This window comes from Eptatretus burgeri, chromosome 3 (assembly GCF_056783735.1).
Source record: "Eptatretus burgeri isolate ZD-2024b chromosome 3, Ebu_testis_v1, whole genome shotgun sequence".
Taxonomy (NCBI): Eukaryota; Metazoa; Chordata; class Myxini; order Myxiniformes; family Myxinidae; genus Eptatretus; species Eptatretus burgeri.
This window is the reverse complement of record NC_140963.1, coordinates 16,485,026-16,508,239: the sequence shown is the minus strand read 5'-3', so window position 1 is coordinate 16,508,239 and position 23,214 is coordinate 16,485,026. Positions and strand designations below refer to the sequence as shown.

Here is a 23,214-nt window from a genome sequence, read left to right as displayed (position 1 = left end):
TCCAAGTTTTCAGTTTTTCCCTCCTGGAATTTTCCTTCTATATCCATCTTGTCCACCCCATGGATCCTTTTCCTAAAGATAGATAAAGCTGTTAGAACCCTTGTGAATGCTCATCTCCACTCATTCGTTCCTCCTTTTCCCACCTGTGGAACCAACTTCCAGTTTTCCCTCTTGTATCAATTTTGTCCTTTCCTGCCCCAGATTCCTCCCTACGCCCATTGTTTGTCCATTTCTCCCCCTTCAATTCCGGTGTTGGTGTGCCCCCCTCTCTTTACTCTCTTGTTACGTCCTGATCTCTTCAGTGTCCGAGCTCTTCCACGAGCCTCGACTATGTAAAAAAAAAAAAGCAAACACCAACCGGTTTTCTCCTGCATGTTAGTTGAGGAAATGAAAGATCCGAAAGTATATTTCGAAGAGACTCAGTCATTGTTTGCATGCACCATGATACGCGTCCTGTCTGGAGATTAAATGCCATGTGTGAGTTGTAAAATGGGACGTAAATGTCGAACTTAATTTGTAGGAATTTAACTATGTCAGTTTGAAAACCTTGTTAGTAAATTAATGGATAACAGACCTTTAATTTATAGTGAACACATATTGATGTTAATCGTTGGCTTCTTCTTCAGTCAGATTACATCGGAGTAATAAAATGAAATAATGGACAATGACATTCATTAGATTCATAAAGTTGTAATTTTGAGCATACTCGAAGCAAGATCCCAAAAAAACATTTAAACGTTAACCAATAGTACTAGAAGGGTTTCTTAATACAAAATAAGGAATGCACTCGAGTATTTAACAACCAAACATATACTTGTAGATTCCTTAGAAACAACAATCGTTTCCCAACACGAAGTGTTCTTTTGAAGCTGGTGATTTGTACCAGGCCATTTTGGAACAGCCTCAGATGAATACCCGAAGTCCTGTCATTAGATCACGAATGTTCTTGAAGACAACACGGTAGTAAGAAGTTCCCATGCACTCAGTATGGCGCAAATATCACCGGGATGCAACGAGAGCGCATCGGGCCATGACCGGGATGGAGAAATCTCAAAAAGGATGCTGCGGATCGTGGTACTGGAGTGGAAAACATAGGACGGGCTGTTTGAGGAGGTTGCATTGTTGGGAAAAGTCCAAAAGATGAAGAGAATACATTGGACAGGGTTGCTGATGCTGCGTTCATTTGGTAGGGATGTTTGTGCTGCAAAGAGAACAGACATAGCAGTAAAAAAGCATCGTCTGACAATAAACCACATAGCTAATTGGGAAGGAGGTGAAAGCGGACGGGATACTGGGTTCTAATAATGAAGGTTTTTCACCTCCAATCATTCCATCATGTGGCTAATTTAGCTTTATATATCATTCACCACTTGTTGAAGTGGATAGATGTAACAGCATTCAAAATAGCTGTACCTGTTGTTGCAAAAACTGACAGGTAGGCAGATAAAGTTGGATATCATGTGGATTCTAAGCACAGACAGATATGGATTGCTGAAATGAAGCCACAGAATCAGAAATCGAGCACACGATCTCAAGTTTTCCATGACAACTGAATTTGTGTCTCACCGTGTGATTTCTAAGTTGTTGTTGGGTTGGGTCTGTCTTCATACATTTTCTCAATTGCTTGTTTTGCATGTGTGTGTCTCTGAGCCCTCCTGACTTTCTCCCTCTCTTCCGCCCTAACCCACCCTCCCTCGCTCGCTCTTCCCCTCAAACCACTCTTCTGTTTCTGCAGGTATTTATAGTTTATCCCTTGGTGGATCGCAACTCTTCCTTTTTTTTTGTAGTTATATTGGCTCATAAAGAGCAGAATAACAGTGGGAAAATGGCCAACAGATAAAAACTGGTTGGAATTGTGTGACCTGCAGCGACAGAGGTTGGACAAAAAGAGCACGGGAGGAGCAAGACGAGAATAACATTGTTGAAAAAACTGCAAGGGCACCAACTGGCTTGCAGTGAGCAGGAAACAAATCACGAGGCTCAACCTCCTGTCACAACATGACAATGATTTGGAGGGCCTTCGATTCCACAGTCTCAAGGGGGTTAAACTTGGAAACAGAAGTCACAGTCCACATGAGGGAGCCATCTTCCAAGAAACTTTGGCTGAAGGCCTTGTACACTGTTATAGGTTAAGGACAGAGAAAGCAAATAATTTATCCTGCAGAGAATTGAAGGGGGCAGCTGGCTTTGGATGCCAGCTTGTGGATGTCCAAGACATGTTGTAGACCCAGAAGCTCCAGAGAAAAGCTCTCCCAGAAGCTGACCACAAATAAATTGGGGAGTTTATCAGCCTTTCTTGGAGTGACAACGTGGGAACAGGGCTCCTTCTTACATTTAATGACATTCATATAAAACACTAGTTGCTTATTCTCTTGAGATTGGCAGGGAGTGATGCTGCCTCTGCTTGCCTGCTGGAAGGGTGAGGAACTACCCTGCACAGAGTGAGTCATTTGCAATGTGGGACAATGGAATTTTCCAGTGACAGCCCAATGAGGTACATCAAGAACAGGATTGGTGCACCAACACAACCTTGAGGACACACTGGCCTTGAACTCCATTGCAATTTTGCTTGAGACACAGCATGGAAGAGAACTCCATCCAAAGACATCCACTGCTTGCAACTTACAAGCACACAGGAATTCTGAAATCCAGCGTATAGGAGGGAACAATAGATGCCATTAGGTGGAAGTTTGGAAAATCAGACTAGGGTGCCAGACAGAATAAAATGTATGGGAAATGTCCAGTGAGATAGCCCTGACCTCTTGTTGGAGATTGTCCAAGGAGCATTGACCTCGGCAGAAGATAAATTGACGGTTAAATATCTGAGAGTCAGAGAAGAGATGAGTCTTGAACTCCATTGCAATTATTGATTCCATAGCTTTGCTTTTGATGGGAGGAAAGCTGAATGGTCTAGAAGTAAGAGGGTCAGTTTTGGCACTATTCTTAAGATTTGGGGTACCTTTGGCAAAACATCATGAAGCAAGCAGGTTCACTTGGTGATAGATGTTCTCAATGAGGGGATGGTTGGATGAAAGATAACTTCGGAAATTTGAGAACTTTTTGGTTTGGTTTGGGAACTTAGCTTCTTCCGTGAAGGGCGAGTTAAGATGGTCAGCTTCAGCACGAGCAGTAGCTTTGTGACCCCAGAGTGAAGCAACTAACGAGGATTATATTCCAGAGATAGTTGACCAAATGCTACTAAGTGCTTGTGTATGCTGAGAGACCTACGAGCTAAGACCTCATTTGGGCCTCATTTTGCATTCCAGCATGTCTGAGAACAGAAACACAATAGTTGCAAACTTTATGGAGAGACTGCTGGTTTTCATCAGTGAAGTAAAGTGGAAGTTACTTTCTGGCAATTGCCTTGTATTCACTGTATGAATCGTTTCAGGCCTGAAATATTTGGCAAGATAACTGTGGGAATTAATGCATGAAGTCATAAAGGTGAGAGAGAGTAGTTCCTAAGTCTTTCCCTCGAAAATCAGAGCTACTCACAGTTGACAAGGTCTTAATCCGTAACTCAGTGAAGTTCTGCTGTCCACAATGTTTTGGCACTCCAGGTTCACATTTGTCTCTTCTGGATTCTGCGGAATGTTCTGGAATGTTCATCAAATTCTTCTGGATTCTGGATTCTACTGCTTTCACATCCCAGACAGCTTGGTGGTCTTTTTACTTTTTACCGCTTCTTCTCCAATTTTGCTTTTAAACTTTAAAACTGCTCTCTCAGTCCTCCAAACCTCCGCAGCAACTTTTGGATGCACACATTATTCCAGCAACCCTCTTTTCCCCTGTTTAAACTATCAATATCCAGGCTGACTGCACACCACAACTCCTTCGTTCCCCCTCTCCTGTCTGCGGATCCGCCATCCAGAGGCCGTTCATTCCTACTCTTTCCTCCAGGGCTTCAAGCAGGAAGTGCACTGCCATTTCATATCATCCTCACCCTGACCCATGATCTTTACTACCCCATTAACCCTACTTAACCCAACCCTCTTATTTTCTGGATTCAGTTTTTCTCCCCTCCTATATATGCCCCGCTACCCCACTGCTGGTTTAACCTTATTCTTCCAGGAGCCTTGCTCATGTAGAGAGAAAGAAACAAAAGAGTCCATATCCAGAAATGAAGAATAGCGAACCGGTCGGTGGAAGAGATGGCAGACATCAGGTTAGATCAATATACCTGATTGACTGCCAAAGTGGTATCTTCATGATTCCCTGAAGACTACCAGGGACATAAAACCTTTTCTAAGGTGTGTGCAATTGATCTAAGTGGTGTTGAGGTGCAGTTATGAACACGATATTGCGCAACAAACTGATGATCAGAAATAGTTGGGGGCATAATTTTTCCAATTGACAGAACTTTGCCTGTGGAGGACTGAAAGCACACATCCTCCGCTTACTGCCAACCAGAAACGGAAGTCCTTCTCAGTCATAACATCTCAGCCTTTATTCATCTCATCCTACTTGTCAAGTCTCAGCTTGCATTCGAGGACAAGCCTGAAAGCAGCAAATTTGGGAATTTTGAAATTTTTTTGGATTTTGAAATTGAAAAAAAAAATGGAATTTGGGAAAATTCAAAATTTTGTGTCCCGAACCACTCTCCAGCCGTACCCACCCTTCCCAATCATACCCAACTGCTATCCTGCACCCTGTGGTTTTTGCACCTGAAAAGGTGGAGAAGTTTGTGGAAACCCTCGACTCTGACTCTGTAACTGGACTGGAGGGCATCATCACACATGTCCTAAAAACCTGCTCTGCTGCTCTTGCACTTCCTCTCTCTCTCTGCCATTTTCACCATGCCATTTCCCTTCGGTCATCTTCCATCTGCTTGGAAATTAGCCAACATCACAGCATTACATAAAGAGGTGCAAAAATGGATCCCATCAACTACAGTGCCTTCAAAGAGTATACACACCCCTTGACTTTTGTCACATTTTATTGTTCCAGCCTGAATTAGTTAAAATTGATGAAATTTACATTTTTGTCATCGATCTACACAAAAAATGGATCAAAGTTTTTTTTTATACCCCATAATGACAAGGTGAAAACATGTTTTTAGAAAAATTTACAAATCCATTAAGAATGAAAAGCTGAAATGTCTTGCGAAAATAATTATTCTAGGAAGAGTCTGGGTCGTTCCATATTCTTTCCATTTCCTAATGATGGAGCTCACTGTGCCTTTGGGAACTTTCAACACTCTAGAAATGGTTTTGTACCCTTCCCCAGATCTATGCCTCCTCACAATTCTATCTCGGAGTTCTACGGACAGTTACTTGGACCTCATGGTAGAGTTTCTGCCCCACCGTGCACCGTCATCTGTGGGACCTCATATAGAAAGGTGTCTTTCTTTCTAAATCGTGCGCATTCAATTGAATTTGCCACAGGTGGACTCCAATCAAGTTGTGGAGACATCTCAAGAATGATCCAAGGAAATCGGATGCACCCGAGCTCAATTTGGAGTGTCATCGCAAAGAGGTTGAATACTTATTGACGCAAGACATTTCAGATTTATATTTTGAATTAATTTGTAAAAATTTATAAAAACACGTTTTCACTTTGTCATTATGGGGTGTTTTGTGTCTATCGGTAACAAAAAACATTAAATTTGATCTGTTTTAAATTCAGGCTGGAACACAACAAAATGTGAAAAAAGTCGAGGGGTGTGAATACTTTCTGAAGGTACTGTAAATACCAATTAGCTTACTTCCAATCATCAGCAAGGTCACGGAATCCATCATTGCAGGTGACATAAAATCTACTTTTTATCCAACAACCTCATCTCAGATCATCAATCCTGATTCAGATCTGGTCAATCTACCTTGGACATGCTGCTTCTACTCTCCCAAAAATGGATGGAGGCCCTCAATATCAGACATAAGATCAGGGCAGTCTCTCTGGACATAGTGTCCTGAAAAGTAATCACCCCCTTCCAATAATGCCACATTTAGATGAATTACGGATTATGTGGACAGAATTTTTCCAAATGATCATTTTTATTAAAAAAAACTGAAGAGATCAAACTAAACACTGCTAGAGTTGAAGGAGGTTACATGTCAGGAATACCTGCAAAAAATGGCTGCTATGAGACTTTTTGGGTAGGTCTCTACCAGCTTTGCACAGTGAGATGGTGAAATCTTTGCCCGTTCTCCACGTGAAAATTCCTTTAGTTCTGCCAAGTTTGATGGGGATCGTCGATGGACTGAAATCTTCAAGTCTCACCATTGATGTTCAATTGGGTTCAAGTCAGGACATTGACTGGGCAACTCAAGAACATTTGTTTTATTCTTATTCAGCCTCTCCATTGTGGATTTAACTTTGTGCATCAGATCATTGTCCTGCTGAAATGTGAATCTCTGACCAAGTTTCAGATTCATGTCTGACTCGAGCAGATTTTCATCAAGGATTCTCCTTTACTTTCAACCATCCATTGTTGCTTCTATCTTGACAAGCTGGCAGAGAAAGTTTTAAGATTTTCTCTGTTAATTCCATCCTAAAGAGTTTACAGTCTATGTAACCCTCCCCCTCCCCCTCTCTTCCCCTCAAGTCTCACTACCAAGTGCAAGTTGAGAACCCCCCCCCCACCCCCCTTTTCCCCCTGAAGTCGTCATACCATTAGCAAGTCCAGAACACCCAATTCCCCTCCCACGCTTCACCCCTTCCACTCCCTTCTCTCGATCCCCCATCCTCCTCACTCCCACCACCTTCCTTCCAAAGAGTACAGCAACGTGTGGTGAGGCGTTGCTCTCCCCTCTTTCTAGCTCTTCCCCTTTCCTCACCTTCCTCGCTCCCTCACAATCCTCACTTCCCCCTCCCCTCTCCTCTCTCTCCCACTCCCCTCCCAAATCTCCCCTCCCTCCTATCTTTCCACCCTCCCCTCCTCTCTCCCCCTATATCTCCCTACCCCTCCTCGCTCATGCCTCCCCCTCCCCTCTTCTTTTGCTCCCCCTCCCAATCCCTCCCTCCTCTTTCTACCCTTTCTCCCTCCCTCCTCCTCCTCTTTCTTACTGCCCCCTCTCTCCCTCCCCTCCTCATTCCCCTGTCCCCCTCCTCGTCCTCATCCTCCCCCACCTTGCTTCCCCTCTCTCCTCTCTTGGTCCCCCCTCTGTCCTGTGGGGAGAGCACACGCACTCACTCTCTCTCTCTCTCTCTCTCTCTCTCTCTCTCTCTCTCTCTCTCTCTCTCTCTCTCTCTCTCTCTCTCTCTCTCTCTCTCTCTCTCTCTCTCTCTCTCTCTCTCTCTCTCTCTCTCTCTCTCTCTCTCTCTCTCTCTCTCTCTCTCTCTCTCTCTCTCTCTCTCTCTCTCTCTCTCTCTCTCTCTCTCTCTCTCTCTCTCTCTCTCTCTCTCTCTCTCTCTCTCTCTCTCTCTCTCTCTCTCTCTCTCTCTCTCTCTCTCTCTCTCTCTCTCTCTCTCTCTCTCTCTCTCTCTCTCTCTCTCTCTCTCTCTCTCTCTCTCTCTCTCTCTCTCTCTCTCTCTCTCTCTCTCTCTCTCTCTCTCTCTCTCTCTCTCTCTCTCTCTCTCTCTCTCTCTCTCTCTCTCTCTCTCTCTCTCTCCCCATTCCCCTCTCTCTCCTGCTCCCTTCCCCTCTCTCTCCCCCACTCTTCTCTCTCTCCCCCTCCCTTCTCCTCTCTCTCCCTCCCTTCCCTCTCTCCCCGCCTCCTTTCCCCTCTCTCTTCTGTCGTGTCCTCTCTTCACTCCACGCCCATACTCCACATCTTCCTTCACTCTCTCTCTCTCCCCATTCCCCTCTCTATCCTGCTCCCGTCCACTCTCTCTCTCCCCACTCTTCTCTCTCTCCCCCTCCCTTCTCCTCTCTCTCCCCCTCCCTTCCCTCTCTCCCCTCCTCCTTTCCCCTCTCTCTTCTGTTGTGTCCTCTCTTCACTCCACGCCCATACACCACATCTTCCTCCACTCTCTCTCTCTCTGTCCCTTTCCCTCCACACTCTCTAAGTATTCCTCTCAGTGAAGCAATGGTGGTGTTTGCTTGTCTTCTATAATAATAATTGTCAGTGTGTGTGTGTGTGTGTGTGTGTGTGTGTGTGTGTGTCTCCTGCATAACTCCAAAACCATAAAACCTAATGACCCCAATCTTTGCATGCATACCAACAGAACCCCGAGGGAGTGCATGAATGAAAACTTGGAATTTGGATCAATTTCAACACCTCTTTTGAAGACAATCAATGGATTACCATCTTGAAAGGCTCTCGTTTGTCAGCCCATTTCACCTCATAGGGGGTCTTAGCCGCCATTTTGATTTGGCCTCTTCAAACATACCTTGCCTTGGAAATATGATCTACTCTCACGGACTAATTCAAGTGCTGTATATGATCAAAATATTATTTCGGATTTGAGAAACGAAAATAGGTGTCGAAGTCTGGAGTGAAATCTGAAAATTTTAATAAACCACTGATTCGCCAAGCATTGGATTGTTGGCCCACTAACAGGGAACACAAGCTGGGTTTGTTCCGTTTGCCTGCGTCAGTTCGAGAGACGAGTGTTTCTGAGAAGATTGAGGTAAGTGCTGTGTATCATCTATGGTTTTTAAGTAATCACGTGGCTGAAATGGTGCTTAAGATATGCCCAGTCATACGAAACACCACACGAAGACATCCAGAGACACTTTGTTTGTTTTTGTTTAGCAAATGAACACTTGTTAAGCAGCCAGAACTGCTGCTAAGCTCAATTACAGAGTTTTATGCTTATGTATATGGTAGTCGGTTAAGTTGCAACCAAGTCAACGAACCTTCATTTCATTTTTGAATAGCTTTCTGATAATGTGGAATAATCTTGTCAAAAATCCAGTTTATAAAGTTTATCGTTTACCATTTCGTGGTATCAATGGACACTGCCAAGAGCACTTCTGCAACTTGCAAATTGAACAAAGTCACCCAAAATGTTCTCAAGAAATGAACATTGCTGTGGTGCTTTTCAATTGGTGATAATAATAATAATAATAAGTCGACCAAGTAAAACGAAGGCATGATATCATCCAGTCAGGTAACTTGAACACCTCTTTCATGGGTTGTGTACGGAATGGTGTGGGAGAAAAACAAACCATGGAGATGATAGATGTAGCTTATTACCTGCTGTGCCCTTACAGGAGGTGAGGACTGATGCCAGGTATTTCTCCTCCTGCATCGGATGAACTTCGCCTTGGGAGTGCGACCTGCAATGTGATCCTTGTGTCTGCGGCTTATGATGTGCTGTAAGGGCATTCCAAAAGTCTCAGCAAAGGGTAAGGGTAAACAGTAAGCATGAGTTTAGGGCAAACACCGACACATCCATTTATGTTATCTAGTACCGGCAAAGTAGTTTTTTAAGCTTTGTTCCATATTATTGAAAACTTACATTTTCATATTTTGGCTGCTTTATGAAACGCAATCCTTAATTTTTTTAATTAAAGTTATACAATAAGCCAGCTTACAAGTAACCTGCTCCCCTCTGAAATGCATGCACACTCCTATCCACCTACAAGGCTTTAATCTGCAGCTTGATGGAATACCGCTCTCTCCTCTGAGTTGGCTCCCCGACCTCACACCTTGCTCAGCTTGAAGCTGTGGAAACTAGTTTGTCTGTCTGTTTGTTTGTGAGCAGGGTATCTCAAAAAGTAAGATTCCGATGAAGATCCGGATCCTATAATTTTTAAAGTGATTCTTCACAACTGAGAGATCGGGCCAAAAACAAGATCTCAAAAGTTGTGGATGGGTTATGACAAAACTTGGTGGATGAGTTGAGTAGGTGACAAGAATAAGCCGATTAGATTTTGGAGTTTCAGATCCGGATCCAGCCTATCAGTGGGATATAAAACGTAAAATGTTCAGCCTTGCAGAGGTATGTACTCTACCGAGTGCCGTTCTAGTTATCTTCGCATTCTGCAAAAGGTTATGTTTTGGTCGGCGTGTATTTATTTATTTATTTATTTGTAATCTTGTGATTCGTATAACTCAAAAAGTATTAAACTGAATTGCATGAAATTTGGTGGGATGATTGGTTATTAGCCAGGAAGCATTCGATTAGATTTTGGGATCGTTCGGGTCAAAGGTCAAGGTCAAGGTCACGAAAAGGTCAAAATCGTCTTTTTACGATAACACGGTCAATTTTTATTCAATTGGCATGCAACTAACGCCAAAATGTTCAGAATTCAACGCCTCATCTTATAATATGCAATATGACACAATGACGCCCATACTCTTGTTACCGGTTAGGGGTCAAAGGTCAGGGGGGTCACGACCTTGAAAAATATGCGGTTTTTGTCATCACGCGGTCAATTCTTGTCCGCTTTACATGAACCCAGCACCAAAATGTTCAGAATTTAATGCCCAATCTTGTGACACAATGACGTCATAACACATGTCACCAGTTGGGGTAAAATGTCAGGGGGGGGGTCACGCCCTTGAAAAATATGCGGTTTTCGGCATAACTCAGTCAATTCTTTTTCGATTTGCATGAAACCAGCATCAAACGAGATTACCTTCTCTTGTTGAGATGTTGTATTCACTGAGCCTGCGAGTGAAGACTCGCCAAAACGACGTGAGTTGATTGTTGTTTAGTCCGTAGCCCCCAAAAGTCGGGGGGAGGGGTCATGACATTATAGATATGTGGTTTGTGTCATAAGACCATTCATATGAAACCAGTTCCCCACACTCATACCAAGAACAAAAAAGTAGTGGCGGCGAAGGTATGTGCTCTATGAGTGCCCATTCTAGTTTTTGTGTCATTTAGTGATGCTACATGACTTTGAAGTAGATGGGTGGTGACTTACGGCAAATTATATGCTGAACAGAGTGATAAAGGGAATATTCAACAATGGCATAGTGGGTGTGTGTGTATGTGTGGGTGTTTGTGTGTGCGTGTGCATGTTTATTGTTGTCTCCATATACGTGTTTCAGAAGGTGGAACGGAGCCCTCCCAGGTCTCAAAGTAGCTACCTTCATGTATGCATGTGCAATCGTGTATACATATATATATATATATATATATATATATATATATATATATATATATATATATATATATATATATATATATATTTTGTACAATCACAAATAATATTTGTGGAAGTAATATGTACGATATGTCACGTATAACATGTGTATATTCAGTGTGTATATAATATGTATGATATATCACGTATAATCACATATAACTCTCTGTGAGACGGAGCGAAGCTGCACCGACCGACTTTTGTTGCTGGACATTTTCACTGACAGACATTTAGGGACAGTTTTCTCATTGATATTTTTTCTGGTACAGTAATACGCCGGTTTACGTCACCTCTTCTCATGTTATTTCGCAAATATGCCATCAGGTTATTAGGACCACTTCTCGATATTCGTCGTCTCTTCTCAAACTTACATCATTTTTAAAGCCATACCCTTTATTCTCAAGCATTATCAGAACTTAGAAGACTGTGATAAAGTCGCCATAATATATCACTAAACACCAAATCTGGAGATCATAAAATCGCTGAAAGAACCAACTGTTCTTTGCTTCACACATAAATAAATGTACTGTTCTGTAGATTGTCTAAGAGGCATTGCATAAGCATTACATTAGAAGTGAAATTAGATGTTATTTGTCGACAGGATTCTGGGGGAATATGCCCTTGATGTTGTCTGGTTTTAAGTTTGACTCCGATCAATAAATATGCCCTCATTCATTGAAGGAGGAAGACCACGATGTACCATCAACTTTGACCGCTTCTGGAAGAAGTATACAGGGTGTCCATAAAGTGTCTTTACAATTTAAAAAATTTATTACAAAAGCAAATGAATAGATAAACCTGTGGAAATTATTACAAAATGAGGAGTAGATATTGAAGTTTTTTTGCCTCATTTAATACACTTCTATATGGGCACCATTATTTGCACGAAGCACATCAAGACGGTACAAATTATAAATTATAAAGAGACTTTATGGACACCCTGTATATAGTTTTTATTTAAATATGTCTTGTAACTGTTTTTTATTACAAAACCTGAATTTGTGACATTATGAAAGCATCGCCCCCCCCCCTTCCGATTCCATCCATACTGATGAGAGAAACTGCTTTGATTCTGGTCGTTTCAACATTAGTTGCACTTTTCAGGAACACATCCGCGATGTCAGAGCTCTTTTTTTTTAAGTTTACAGTTAGAGTAATATTTAATGTAAATACGGAAAAAGTTACAAAATAAATGGCAGAAGAGGTGCACGTCAGTGTTGCCAAGCAACTCGTTTGAGTGCAAGCTCCATTGTCTTGGGTCACGTGCCCCATAGTGAGCTGACCGTGGGCTGCACCGGCTGACTTTTATTTGCGATTATTTAAATTTACATAAATTTTATGACGGTTTTGTGATTTTTCTTGGGATATTCGCTTTGAGTTGCATCAGTGTCTGAAATTTGAGCTTTGTACCCTACTTGGAAAGTACTAAACATTTATATCAGTGAGTCAGTGAGCGAGTGGTTCGAAAGAGCTTGATATATTTTGATATTGCTTCTGCAGCTGGGATTTTCTTGCAATAACATCTGTCTTTCATCAATTCATTTTCAGCTTACTTTTCATCTTCCATTAGCCTTTCAGCACTTTAAAGAATGTACAGACTGTATGTGACCTGCATCTGCACCATGCCACTTGATTCTTGAAAACACTGATCAAAAGCAGGCCGTTCCCTCCTCCATTCACCTTTTTGGGAATTATACCAAGCAACCAATTTGCTCCCACACCATGACGCACTTACAACCCTGCACATCTACATCCAAATCTGTTCTGCCACAAGCCGAGCAGAGAGTTTTTGTAACAATCCATGTGCTTGCCTTTTTAAAGGTTAAATGGTCAATCAATTCAGGCCTTAAAGTGGACCATTCTTCATCGCACTTCAAATAATCTCAGCCTGGTGTTTGACCTGCCTGAACCACATTTCATTCAGTTTCCAATTGGCTTTTGATCAAAGACAGAGCCTGCTTTCGGGCACTTGGGTTTTTACTCACGTGCAAATGTTATCTGGCTCGAGAGGCGGCGGCAAATACTTTTCATTCCCTTAAAAACATTATTTGGAAATATCCTTGCTTGAGCAGTAGTTTGGACTAAAGCCGCTTGTTCATGTGTTCGGTAAAAAGTGCTATGTGCAACTGATATGCAAGTAAAGAGAACACTTGGAAATAATATGATTTTTATGTTACATCAAAATGATAAACACCTCCTCTTTATTCTATTTATTTACTTATTTTTCAGAAATCAAGGTCCATTGAGAAACTAAAAAAACAGCAGGCAGCAGGTTTAAAGGCTGGAAAAGAGTCAAAGGGAAACTGTGAGAGTAGAAGATCACACACAAAGGGGATAAGTAGTAATAAAGAAAGAGGTGAGGTGGTGGGTGGGAGCTTTATGAAAATTCAAAATTTGGCCCAAAATACTTAACCCATGTCTTAACATCAACAGGGTGTAAAAGACATTAATTCTTTCTTTTCTTTCTTGCATATAACAAATTACAGCCTAATGTAAGTCTAAGTTGGACAGCCAAGTTACAGCACTGTCTCTTGTTGTATGGATTGCCCTAAATCCTTCATACACTTTGTGTTGGTGACATTCATTCACAATGTGATGAATAGTCTGATCTGGGTGACAACAGTCACATGCTGGGCTGTCTTTGAAATTCCATTGTGGAGGTGATGTGATGCCCTTGCATGGAGAATGCGGATCCTGTTGAGCACAGACCACTGTTTCTGGGGGAGGTCAAATCCTGGAGGCTCTTACTGTATGTCGGATCACTCACCAGTTTTGTTACCTCCGCCACCGAAGGTGAAGGAGGTTGTTTTCACCCCTTTCTGTCTGTTTGTTTGTTTGTGTTCAGGATGTCTCAAAAAGTTGTGAACAGATCCGGATAAAATTTGATGGACAGGTTGGATGTCTGACAAGGATGAACTGATTAGATTTTTGTGAAGATCCGGATCTGGATCTGACTACTCGAATTTTCAAGTAATTCTTCACCATTGAGACATAAGGCCAAAAAAGATATCATACTGTACAGCATGATATCTCAAAAATGTATTGGGCCCAATATGTTCTCGTGGATCAGGCATTGCGTGGCGGAGGTATGTGCTCTACCGAGTGCTCTTCTAGTTTGCCATGTTGTCGTCTGTCCAGAGATCTTGCCACTTGTCATTTGTGTTAATCCACGCACGCATCACTCAAAACAATTGCAGAGCTCGAGAAAGGCTTGCGTGAATTGAATTGCATATTTGGTAGATTCTGCAGGTCTTCGTTGAATGGAAGCTCTGCGAATGATTTGATGCAGTCAAACTTTCTCAGCATTATTGTCTTCTGGTGCACATCAGGTGGGTGGAATGTCAGACAGGACTGGGAGCCAATGCATTGGTGTTGTTTTCAGTGTACCACAAATTATCTGCATCAGTGTTTTTAGGACAGTGTCCAAGTGTTTTATGTGGCTGTTCTTTGCCCAAACAGGAGAACAGTATTCCACTGCAGAGCACACAACAGCAAGGCTCGCAGTGCATGCACTTGATCCCCAGCTCGTTCTCGCTAGTTTCTGAATGATGTTTACCCTGGTCTTTTTACCCTGCACTTACGAAGCAAAAGTGGGGTTAAGCGATCGGAAGCGTACGTCGTACGTGTCTGCATTTTGTTAAGAGCGTGCATCGAAAATTGTTCAGTGGAGGAAATTAAAATTTCACCATGTGATATAGCAATCGCTCTTTTCAGGTCAACATAGTCTAAAGGTCAACATAGGCCATTCTTATAAAATCCTCAATTTTCAACCAATTAACTAGAAATTTGAAGAGGATTTGCATATCAAGCCACTGAATTAAACCAACTATTTTTGAGGTCATCATCGGCAAAAAAATTAACAAAGGCTGAAATGGATTTCTAAAATCCTCAGTTTTCATCGGATTGACTTGAAATTAGAACAGGATTTGCATATCAGGTCACTGAATTCAACCACCAGTTATCTTTGAGGTCAAAATGTCAACATCAGCCTAATTTCTAAGATTACGAGATCGGGTAAAAAAAATCTATATACATCGTGATATCTCAAAAAGTTGTGGACGAGTTATGACAAAACTTGGTGGATACGAGTTGGTTCGTTGACAAACGAGTTGGCTCGCACCAAGTCCTTCGCAAGACTGCGTGGGGCATGTATTCTATGAATACCATCTAGTTCTTTTCTGTGACCCGGTTTAGGTGTTCGCAGAATGTGAGGCTGTGAACAAGGGTGACTCTAAGGTACTTGGAGAAGGAAAGACATTAATTTACATATTCACATAATCAAAGCCTTGGTGGGACATTGTCAAATGTGCATCCAGTATTTCTTTCTCCGCAGTCTCTTCCTTACTCAGATGTACAAATAACTTGAACACAGGAGGAGGCCATTTGGCCCATCATTACAGTGCTGTATCAAACCACATCAGTTAAATCTATCATTTTATCTGCATAATTCACTGGGGAATGGGGGAGGAGCATTGGGGAGGAGAAGCATAGAGATAGTACAGGAACATTACCAAAGGTTTTTTGGGGGGGACGGTGGGTGGGGAGAAGGGGGTGGTGAAGAGGATGGCCGATTCTAGTTTAAACTTAGCTGCTGTTTTTGCTGCCACTACCTTTCCAGGGAGACTATTCCATGCAATAACTACTCTGAGTGAACACCCCTGCCTCAACATCATCCTAACTCTCCTTTCTTTACTCTGGGTTGTGGACTTGTCCATCTGATGAAAAGCTTTTCGAATATTTATTTTATCTGTACCATTAATTATCTTAAATATCCCCATCAAAACCCTTCAAAATTACTGCCTTTCTCATGTATAAAGTTCTGCCTCCTGTGCCACCCCATGCAGTCAAAATAAAGACCAATCCCAAGAAGGAAGCCTGGCAGAAGACACACACACACACACACACACACACACACACACACACACACACACACCTTATCGAGTCACTCCAATAAGCTGAATTCTCCATATGATAACGATGATGATGTGATGACAAAAACTGTACACAATATTCTTGATGAGGCCTCACAAAATTATTGTGCAGTGTTAAGACGACCTCTTCTGATTTACAATTTATCGCCATGTGAATACAACCTAAAACCATGTTCGCTTTACCTATAGCTGCCTGACATTGCCCTGTCCGTTTACCCCTCTCCCTCTCCCCCCTGCATCCTTTCCTTGTGTCACATGCTCCAAGTCTTCACCTTGTTTTATGTCGTCCCTATTTTCGGTGTTGTTACCCATCCCCAGCACCTTAAATTTCCTCATGTGAAAATGCATTTGCAAATCTTGTTCCCAAATTTATCAACGTATCTCCAATTTGCTGGATATAAACAACCTCCTCTCTGCTATCTCCCTTACCTTCACGCTTCGTGTCACCTGCAAATTTCGAAAACGTATTCTTAACCCCATTGCCCAAATCATTGATGTTAAAAATAATAACTGGCCTAATACTGATCCCTAAGGTGCCCATTTACTTACAAAATCGCCCAGCCTGACATCCTCCCACTCCCACTCACAGCCTCTCTCTCCTTCGTAGCACCAAGCCACTTTGCCAATCCAGTTAGCTACTCCACCAGTCGTTCCACAAGCCCTCACCTGAGCTAACAACCCCCTATGTGCACTATTTGGAATGCCTCTCTGTGGTGGTTGTATCCAACAATGCAAGACAAAGGCCAAATTTTCCCCACTCTTTCCTGTTACCCGGATTCATCAGGGCAGCATGCCCATGGTCAGAGCGCCGAATGGTCCCTGTGGACCGGCACATTCCCCCTCATCTTCAACACGAATCACTCACACATAACCACTCAAATCACCGCAAATCACACTCACAAACACATCACATATCGACAACAGCTCTGATTTTTCTTTCCTCCTTGGGGAGTGGCCTTCCTCCGGCAGTCCTCCCCTTTCTCCTCATACTAGCTGGAGACATAGAAGTTAGCCCGGGACCCACCACAACATACATTTTCCCAACATGTAAAACTCACATCACTATATCTCCAGGGGCAGAAAGGGATTCTTTCTGCTGCACAAGGTGCGGTGAATGGTTCCATCTGACCTGCACCGCTCTCAGGACAATCAGATTACACACATGCATGGACCTGCGGCTGCACCTTTCTGCTGAATTCAAACTCAGACCAAAACAATGACACCGATATAAGTGCCAAACATATGACCACCACCCCTCATGATTTCAACCCCTAAAACACACACATAACCTCAATATCCTCCCATACAACACAGAGCAGCCTCATCAGCAAGGCCATGCAACTTAAACACTTCTCTCACAAACAACAAACCAAATTACACCAGAACAACAAAACACCAACGATCCCCATCTGTACACCCATACGCACAGAGTGGACATTAGAGGTGGAGGTCTCATCACATACATACTGTACATACAAAAGTCAACTGAATACACGTACATATATCATGCAAGACACACGAGTACTTCTACCACCAGATAACACACTCGACTTCAAGCTTTCAAAATGAAAATGGGCAACAAAGAACACACGGACGTCATAAACATTTACATACCACCAGACACATCCCCCACTGTACCAACCAAATACTCACCCCAACTACAGAACCTCTACTGCCTCACAAACAACATAATCGGAGAGGCCTTCAAGGCCAAAGACACGACCTGGTATACCAATCACCAAATGCCATTCGTTATCCATACGTAACGATACCAGCACGCACGCACGCACGCACACAGCTGGTGAGAACAACTCATCACTGGACATAACATTCTGCTCTCCATCACATTCCACCACAAGCACGTGGAGAATAGTACAACGTCCTTCAGATCACATAAACTATCACTATTACCATAAACACAGATCAGATATAGACCTTAATGCAAACAAACATAAAATGTTCACCAATTACAAAAAAAGCAATATGGAACAACTTTAAGCATGACAATGAATAATAATTCCAACAACTCAACACTAACATCACCACCAACTACAGAGTTCATAAAACACCTTACCCCGTGCTGTCTTGAGAAACAAGGACAGGGGCGGGGTCTCTGGACGACAAATTTGATTGGCCGTGATGACGTAAAATGCCGTAATATTTTGTCCAAGTACTGCTGAACGGAAGGGTTTTGAAAGTGCCAAAAAGGCGATTTCTGTTCTACGGTGTTCAAGTATATAATTCAGTTGAAATAAAATAGAGATTTTAAAACTCATAGAACAAAATTCAAGAAGTTGACCACCATTGATGCAGCCTCTTTTACACCACATTATTTAGGAGGAGGAGATTGGGACCATACTCTGTGCAGAGCGTTGGTGCTGCCTAAGCATTCTCCTTGGCTATTGGGCTCAATCCTAAATGAGTTGCCACTCCGATACAGTATACCAACATGCTGACACTCATTTTGCCAACCACGGAAGGATGACAGGCCGAGTTAACCCCACCTGGTATTAATTCAACAGCTGAACGGAATTTGAACTCAGGACGCAAGGATCCAAAGCCCACCACCCCAACCATTAAGCCAACACCAGGCATACATTGTTTAACACGTTACATTAGTGATTCATTACTGTTTGCATCCTATATGAGGTCCTTTAAAACAGTGTTTCCTGTTTGGAATGATTTTCAAATTTGTTTCACTGCCAGACAGGCAGACGGAGTGAAAATGTTATCTCACTCCTATGTGTGCATGTGCGATCAGGACAAATTCATTGCCAAAGTACTGCTAAACTACAGGTTTGTTTTCCGACTCATGCTCCTTCCTATTCGCGTTCAATATGGAACATTAAATTGAAATCAAGTTGTTCTTCAATCAAAAAATGACGTTTGTAGACAGACAGACAGAAGTGAACCATAAGGGGCGGGGGTAAAAACACAATAGTCATGATAAAAAAAAACCCCCACAAAACTGGCACTCCTTTCGACACACACCAGACCACTCAAGCAATAGTAAACATCTGTGCAAAATTATAAACGGATCACTAACCCCAACAGTGACATAACACCCTCACACGTAGTCATGATGACCTCGGACAACAAAGAATCAGAGAAACAACAAACTAACATCCTCATCGATCATTACGCAAACGTAGGTTTACATAGGAACCAAAAAAAAACATAAAAATGGAAAGAACTATGAAACCACTCAAACTCATCTTCCAACTTGACAACATCATCGTGCCATTCACTATCGCACAAAAACAGAAATCTTCAAAAAACATCAAAAAAGGACCACTGGATCCGTATCTTATCTGAGCCCTGGCCTAATGTTGTTATACAAATTTGATAGCATTCTGACTGGTGGGTTTGCAGAGGAAGATTTTTGAAGGAATTTACACGATTTTCCCAAAAATTAACTAAACCGGCCATTTTGACACTTTCGGTCACGTTATTGACATGACATCCGCAATTTAACATCCCTACCCTGGCCTAATGTTGTAATTCAAATTTGGTATAGCATTCTGACTGGTGGATTTGGAGAAGAAGATTTTGGAAGGAATTTGCACAACTGCCATTTTGACACACTTCTGGTCATGTGATCGGCGTATCCTCCGCAAATTACCATCAATGACCCTGCCATAATGTTGAAACCCAAATTTGCTTGCATTCTGAATGATGGTTGTGGAGAAGAAGCTTTTTGAACGAATTTATGTGATTTTTCCCAAAAATTGATTGTCGGCCATTTTGACACACCTCGAGTCAAGTGATCGGCATGACCTCCACAATTCAGCATCCCTACACAGGCCTAATGTTGCAACCCGAATTTGATAGCATTCTGAATATTGGGTCTGGAGAAGAAGATTTTTGAAGAAATTTACTACTTAAAGTCATGACCTACTTACATTTTGACCTACTTAAAGTCATGTGATTGGAACGAGGCTTGCAAGCCCTGTTACCAGTCAGGAGCGGAACGTTTTTACTAAATTTCAGCCAGATCGGCCCAGCAGTTTGGCCGCAGAAGTTGAAATAGGAGACGGATGGATGGACAGACAGACAGACAGACAGACAGACGTTCGGTGCACAATGACAAACCTTATCTGGAATTTCAATTCCTGATGAGATAAAATTCACAGGTTACCTGCCCTGGCAACATCTCCAATTTACACTGAAAACACCTTGAACAACACGGAATATCAGCCCTTACAAATCTAATTTGATATATATATATATATATATATATATATATATATATATATATATATATATATATATATATATATATATATATATATATATATATATATATATATTGTTGTGGTTGAGGAAATTCGCAAACCACCATTCAGGTCCCTTAGGTGAGATATCTCTGTAAGTATATGTGTAGTTCGCCCAAACCCGTTGTTTAGAGGGAATAAATGTCATTCATTCGGGCTGCGACCCTTTTAGATAGCCGTTTTTCTTTTACTATCTTTATTTTGGACCAACCGCCATTACTACCACCACAACCACCACCAACCGCATCTCGACAACCACAGCCACCTTCTCCAGAACCGCCTTCACAACATCCACCTTCTCCACAACCGCTATCACACAACAACCACCAACCGCAACGCCGCTTCACAACAACAACAACGCCAACAGCCACGACCTTTACCGTCACACCTCGCTCTCGCAACCATCGCATCACCGCCATTCCCGCGCCGCTTGTGGGCACCGATCCTGGACTCGTACAGGGCGCGCACCGAGCAGCGGGTGCAAAAAGCGGCCTTTCCAAGAAATCGGATCAAGAATGATTCACGCCCACTTCTGTTCCATCCTATCAGTGAGCGTGGGGCGATTTGGCCCCGCCTCCATGCGCGTCGGAGTATAATCGCTATATGCAGATTCGCGGATCAAGAATGATTCACGCCCACTTTTCCTCCATCCAATGGGGAGCGTGGCTCCGCCCCCGAGCCGTTCCTGATCCAAAAATCTGCATATGATTTCTCCTGTCGCACTATAAAGCGCCGAGCGCGGAGCGAATCAGTGCAGTTGGGAAGAGTTGAAGAGTTGAGCAGTTGGGAAGAGTTGAAGAGTTGAAGAGTTTAGCAGTTGGGAAGAGTTGAAGAGTTGAGAAGAGGGAAGAGTTGGAGAGTTGTGGCGGCGGCGAAATCAGTCGAGAGAGTGTCTGTCGGGGTCTGGAGAGTCTGGAGAAGCCAAGGAGCTTTGTGGAGGTCTGCGCTCGTGTCAGAGTCAGGGAGCTGCGGAGAGGGGAGGCCGGTAACGCGGTCGAGGTCGCAGTGGCGTCACTCGTCGCGGGACCCAAGCCAGCCAGATATCCTCCTTCCCCCGAGCATCAACAACCCCCCCTGTTTCCCCCCCGCGCTGAGATAGTGTGAGAAGGGGGCCCCGTTCCCACCCCATTCCAGGCAGTGCCAGCGAGGCCCGCGGAGTCGGGGCGCCGCCGCCATTTTGCGGCTCATCACCAGACGGGTAGGCTCGACGCGGTCTCGGCCCCAGGCCCGTTTGCCCCCTTATCGTTGAGGGTGGCCCCTTTTTCTTTTGCTTTGGAGTGTATGTGTTGTCGGCGCCGTCTGTGAATTAAAACTGTGTAAGTGTTGCCGTGTGCTCGCGTAGTCGGTAGTAGATCTGCATTGTGTTTCTTTTGTTGCAATTGCTTTTGGTGCGTAATTGTTGTTTCTTCTTTTGTTACATTTGCTTTTGGTGCATAATTGTGGTAATTGTATATGTGTGCTTTCCGTTTGCCACGGAATAAATGTGCTTTATGTTGAACTGTTTCTCCCGTTTCGCTTTGTCTTTTCTCTAATTGAATCACCATCTTACTTCACGTAAAGGGTTGGTCGTGGGCTAAATACGCCCAATAATTAATCGGAACCGTCGAGGTTGACGATAACACCGCTCGGTTATCCCGATAGTACGGAACGGGTCGCTTAAAGTGGCCCGTGTCCGAAGTCGACCTGCGGCGAGGTGCGATCGCCCGGTCTACCCTCCGTGTGGGTACTTAGGTAGGTCGAATTTGGCGAACAACCCTATCCCATGCGGGGGGCCGATTGGCACGATCGTGGTGAGGCCGAAAGGCCCACCCGTGACTAGTTCCCGGCGTTAGTCCGAGAGGGTCACGATGGGATTGTCCGTCCGGTGGGCGACGTGCCGCGATTCGAGTTATGTGGCCGCTCGCACGCCGGCGGGCGCGAATCCGCAACAATATATACATATATATATATATATATATATATATATATATATATATATATATATATATATATATATATATATATATATATATACATACATACATACACACACACACACACACACATCACTCTTTGATCCCTGCATGTCGCTTTTTCTAATTGGTTGTCGCACCTCATCGTTTTTCAGAGGATCAATCATGCACATGGCGCTCACATGCGGCTTACCCCATAGCTTTTCGGAGGATCGGTCCCGGTGGCGCTGCAGTGGCACGTTGTGGGTTACGCACCCAGTGCTGGGATTGTCTTGTAAATAAAATGGCTTTAAAGGTGTTTTGCAACATAATGTGTGCACTGTAAGACATGTTGCATTGTGTACATGGTTTGCGTTGTGGGGAGGTGCAGGAAAGGAGATGTTTGAGAGGGAGAGGGTGAGAGGGATTTGGATGGATTGATAAAGAGGGGGATTTTGAGGATAGAACCTGCTAAACACACACACACACACACACACACACACACACACACACACACACACACACACACACACACACACACACACACACACACACACACACACACACACACACACACACAAAACACATTTTCCCTCTCTGTTACGAGGGGAAAAGTAACCTGACTAAACACAATTACCAATGAAATATCTAACGAAGGATGCCTTATGTGTTGAGTGTGACTCACCCAAGGTCTTTTGCATAACCACAACAATATATACACCAATATATTAGAGGTAGTCAGCATGAGTTTACTGAAGGGAGATCTTTTTTTTGACCAAGTTGTGAGAACTATTTTAGAATGCGTTGAGAGTGATGGCATGGTATGTTTGATATACATGTAGAGCTGTGCTTTGCAAATATCATTTCACAAGGTTCCACATCAGAAGTTGTTCAGAAGACTTAAAACATGTGAAGTAGGTGGGCTGGTAGCAAAGTTGAAATGGAACCGTCTTAGCGATTGGTGATGCAGAGTTGCAGTGAGTGATGGGTTTTCAGATTGGAGGGAGGTAACTAATTGGGGTATCTCAGATATTCACATTTTAATTTTCATCATGTTCCATACTTCCATGGAGTGCAAGGTCCTGGACATGAACAAG

The 23,214-nt window shown here is 43.1% G+C and overlaps 1 protein-coding gene across 3 annotated transcripts in view; it reads right to left on the bottom strand.

The window, feature by feature from the left end:
- Nucleotides 1–674: 674 nt before the first annotated feature.
- LOC147029449 (zinc finger protein 385D-like) overlaps nucleotides 675–23,214 on the bottom strand; it is a 241,813-nt gene continuing 219,273 nt past the window's right edge. For all 3 annotated transcript variants that reach the window (XM_085872501.1, XM_085872503.1, XM_085872502.1), the window contains 2 exons: nucleotides 9,081–9,200; nucleotides 675–1,201 (listed from right to left, as the gene is read on the bottom strand). In XM_085872501.1, the coding sequence (XP_085728627.1) occupies nucleotides 983–1,201; nucleotides 9,081–9,200 (339 nt within the window). In that variant the 3' untranslated portion in view covers nucleotides 675–982. The remainder of the gene's footprint in view (nucleotides 1,202–9,080; nucleotides 9,201–23,214) is intronic.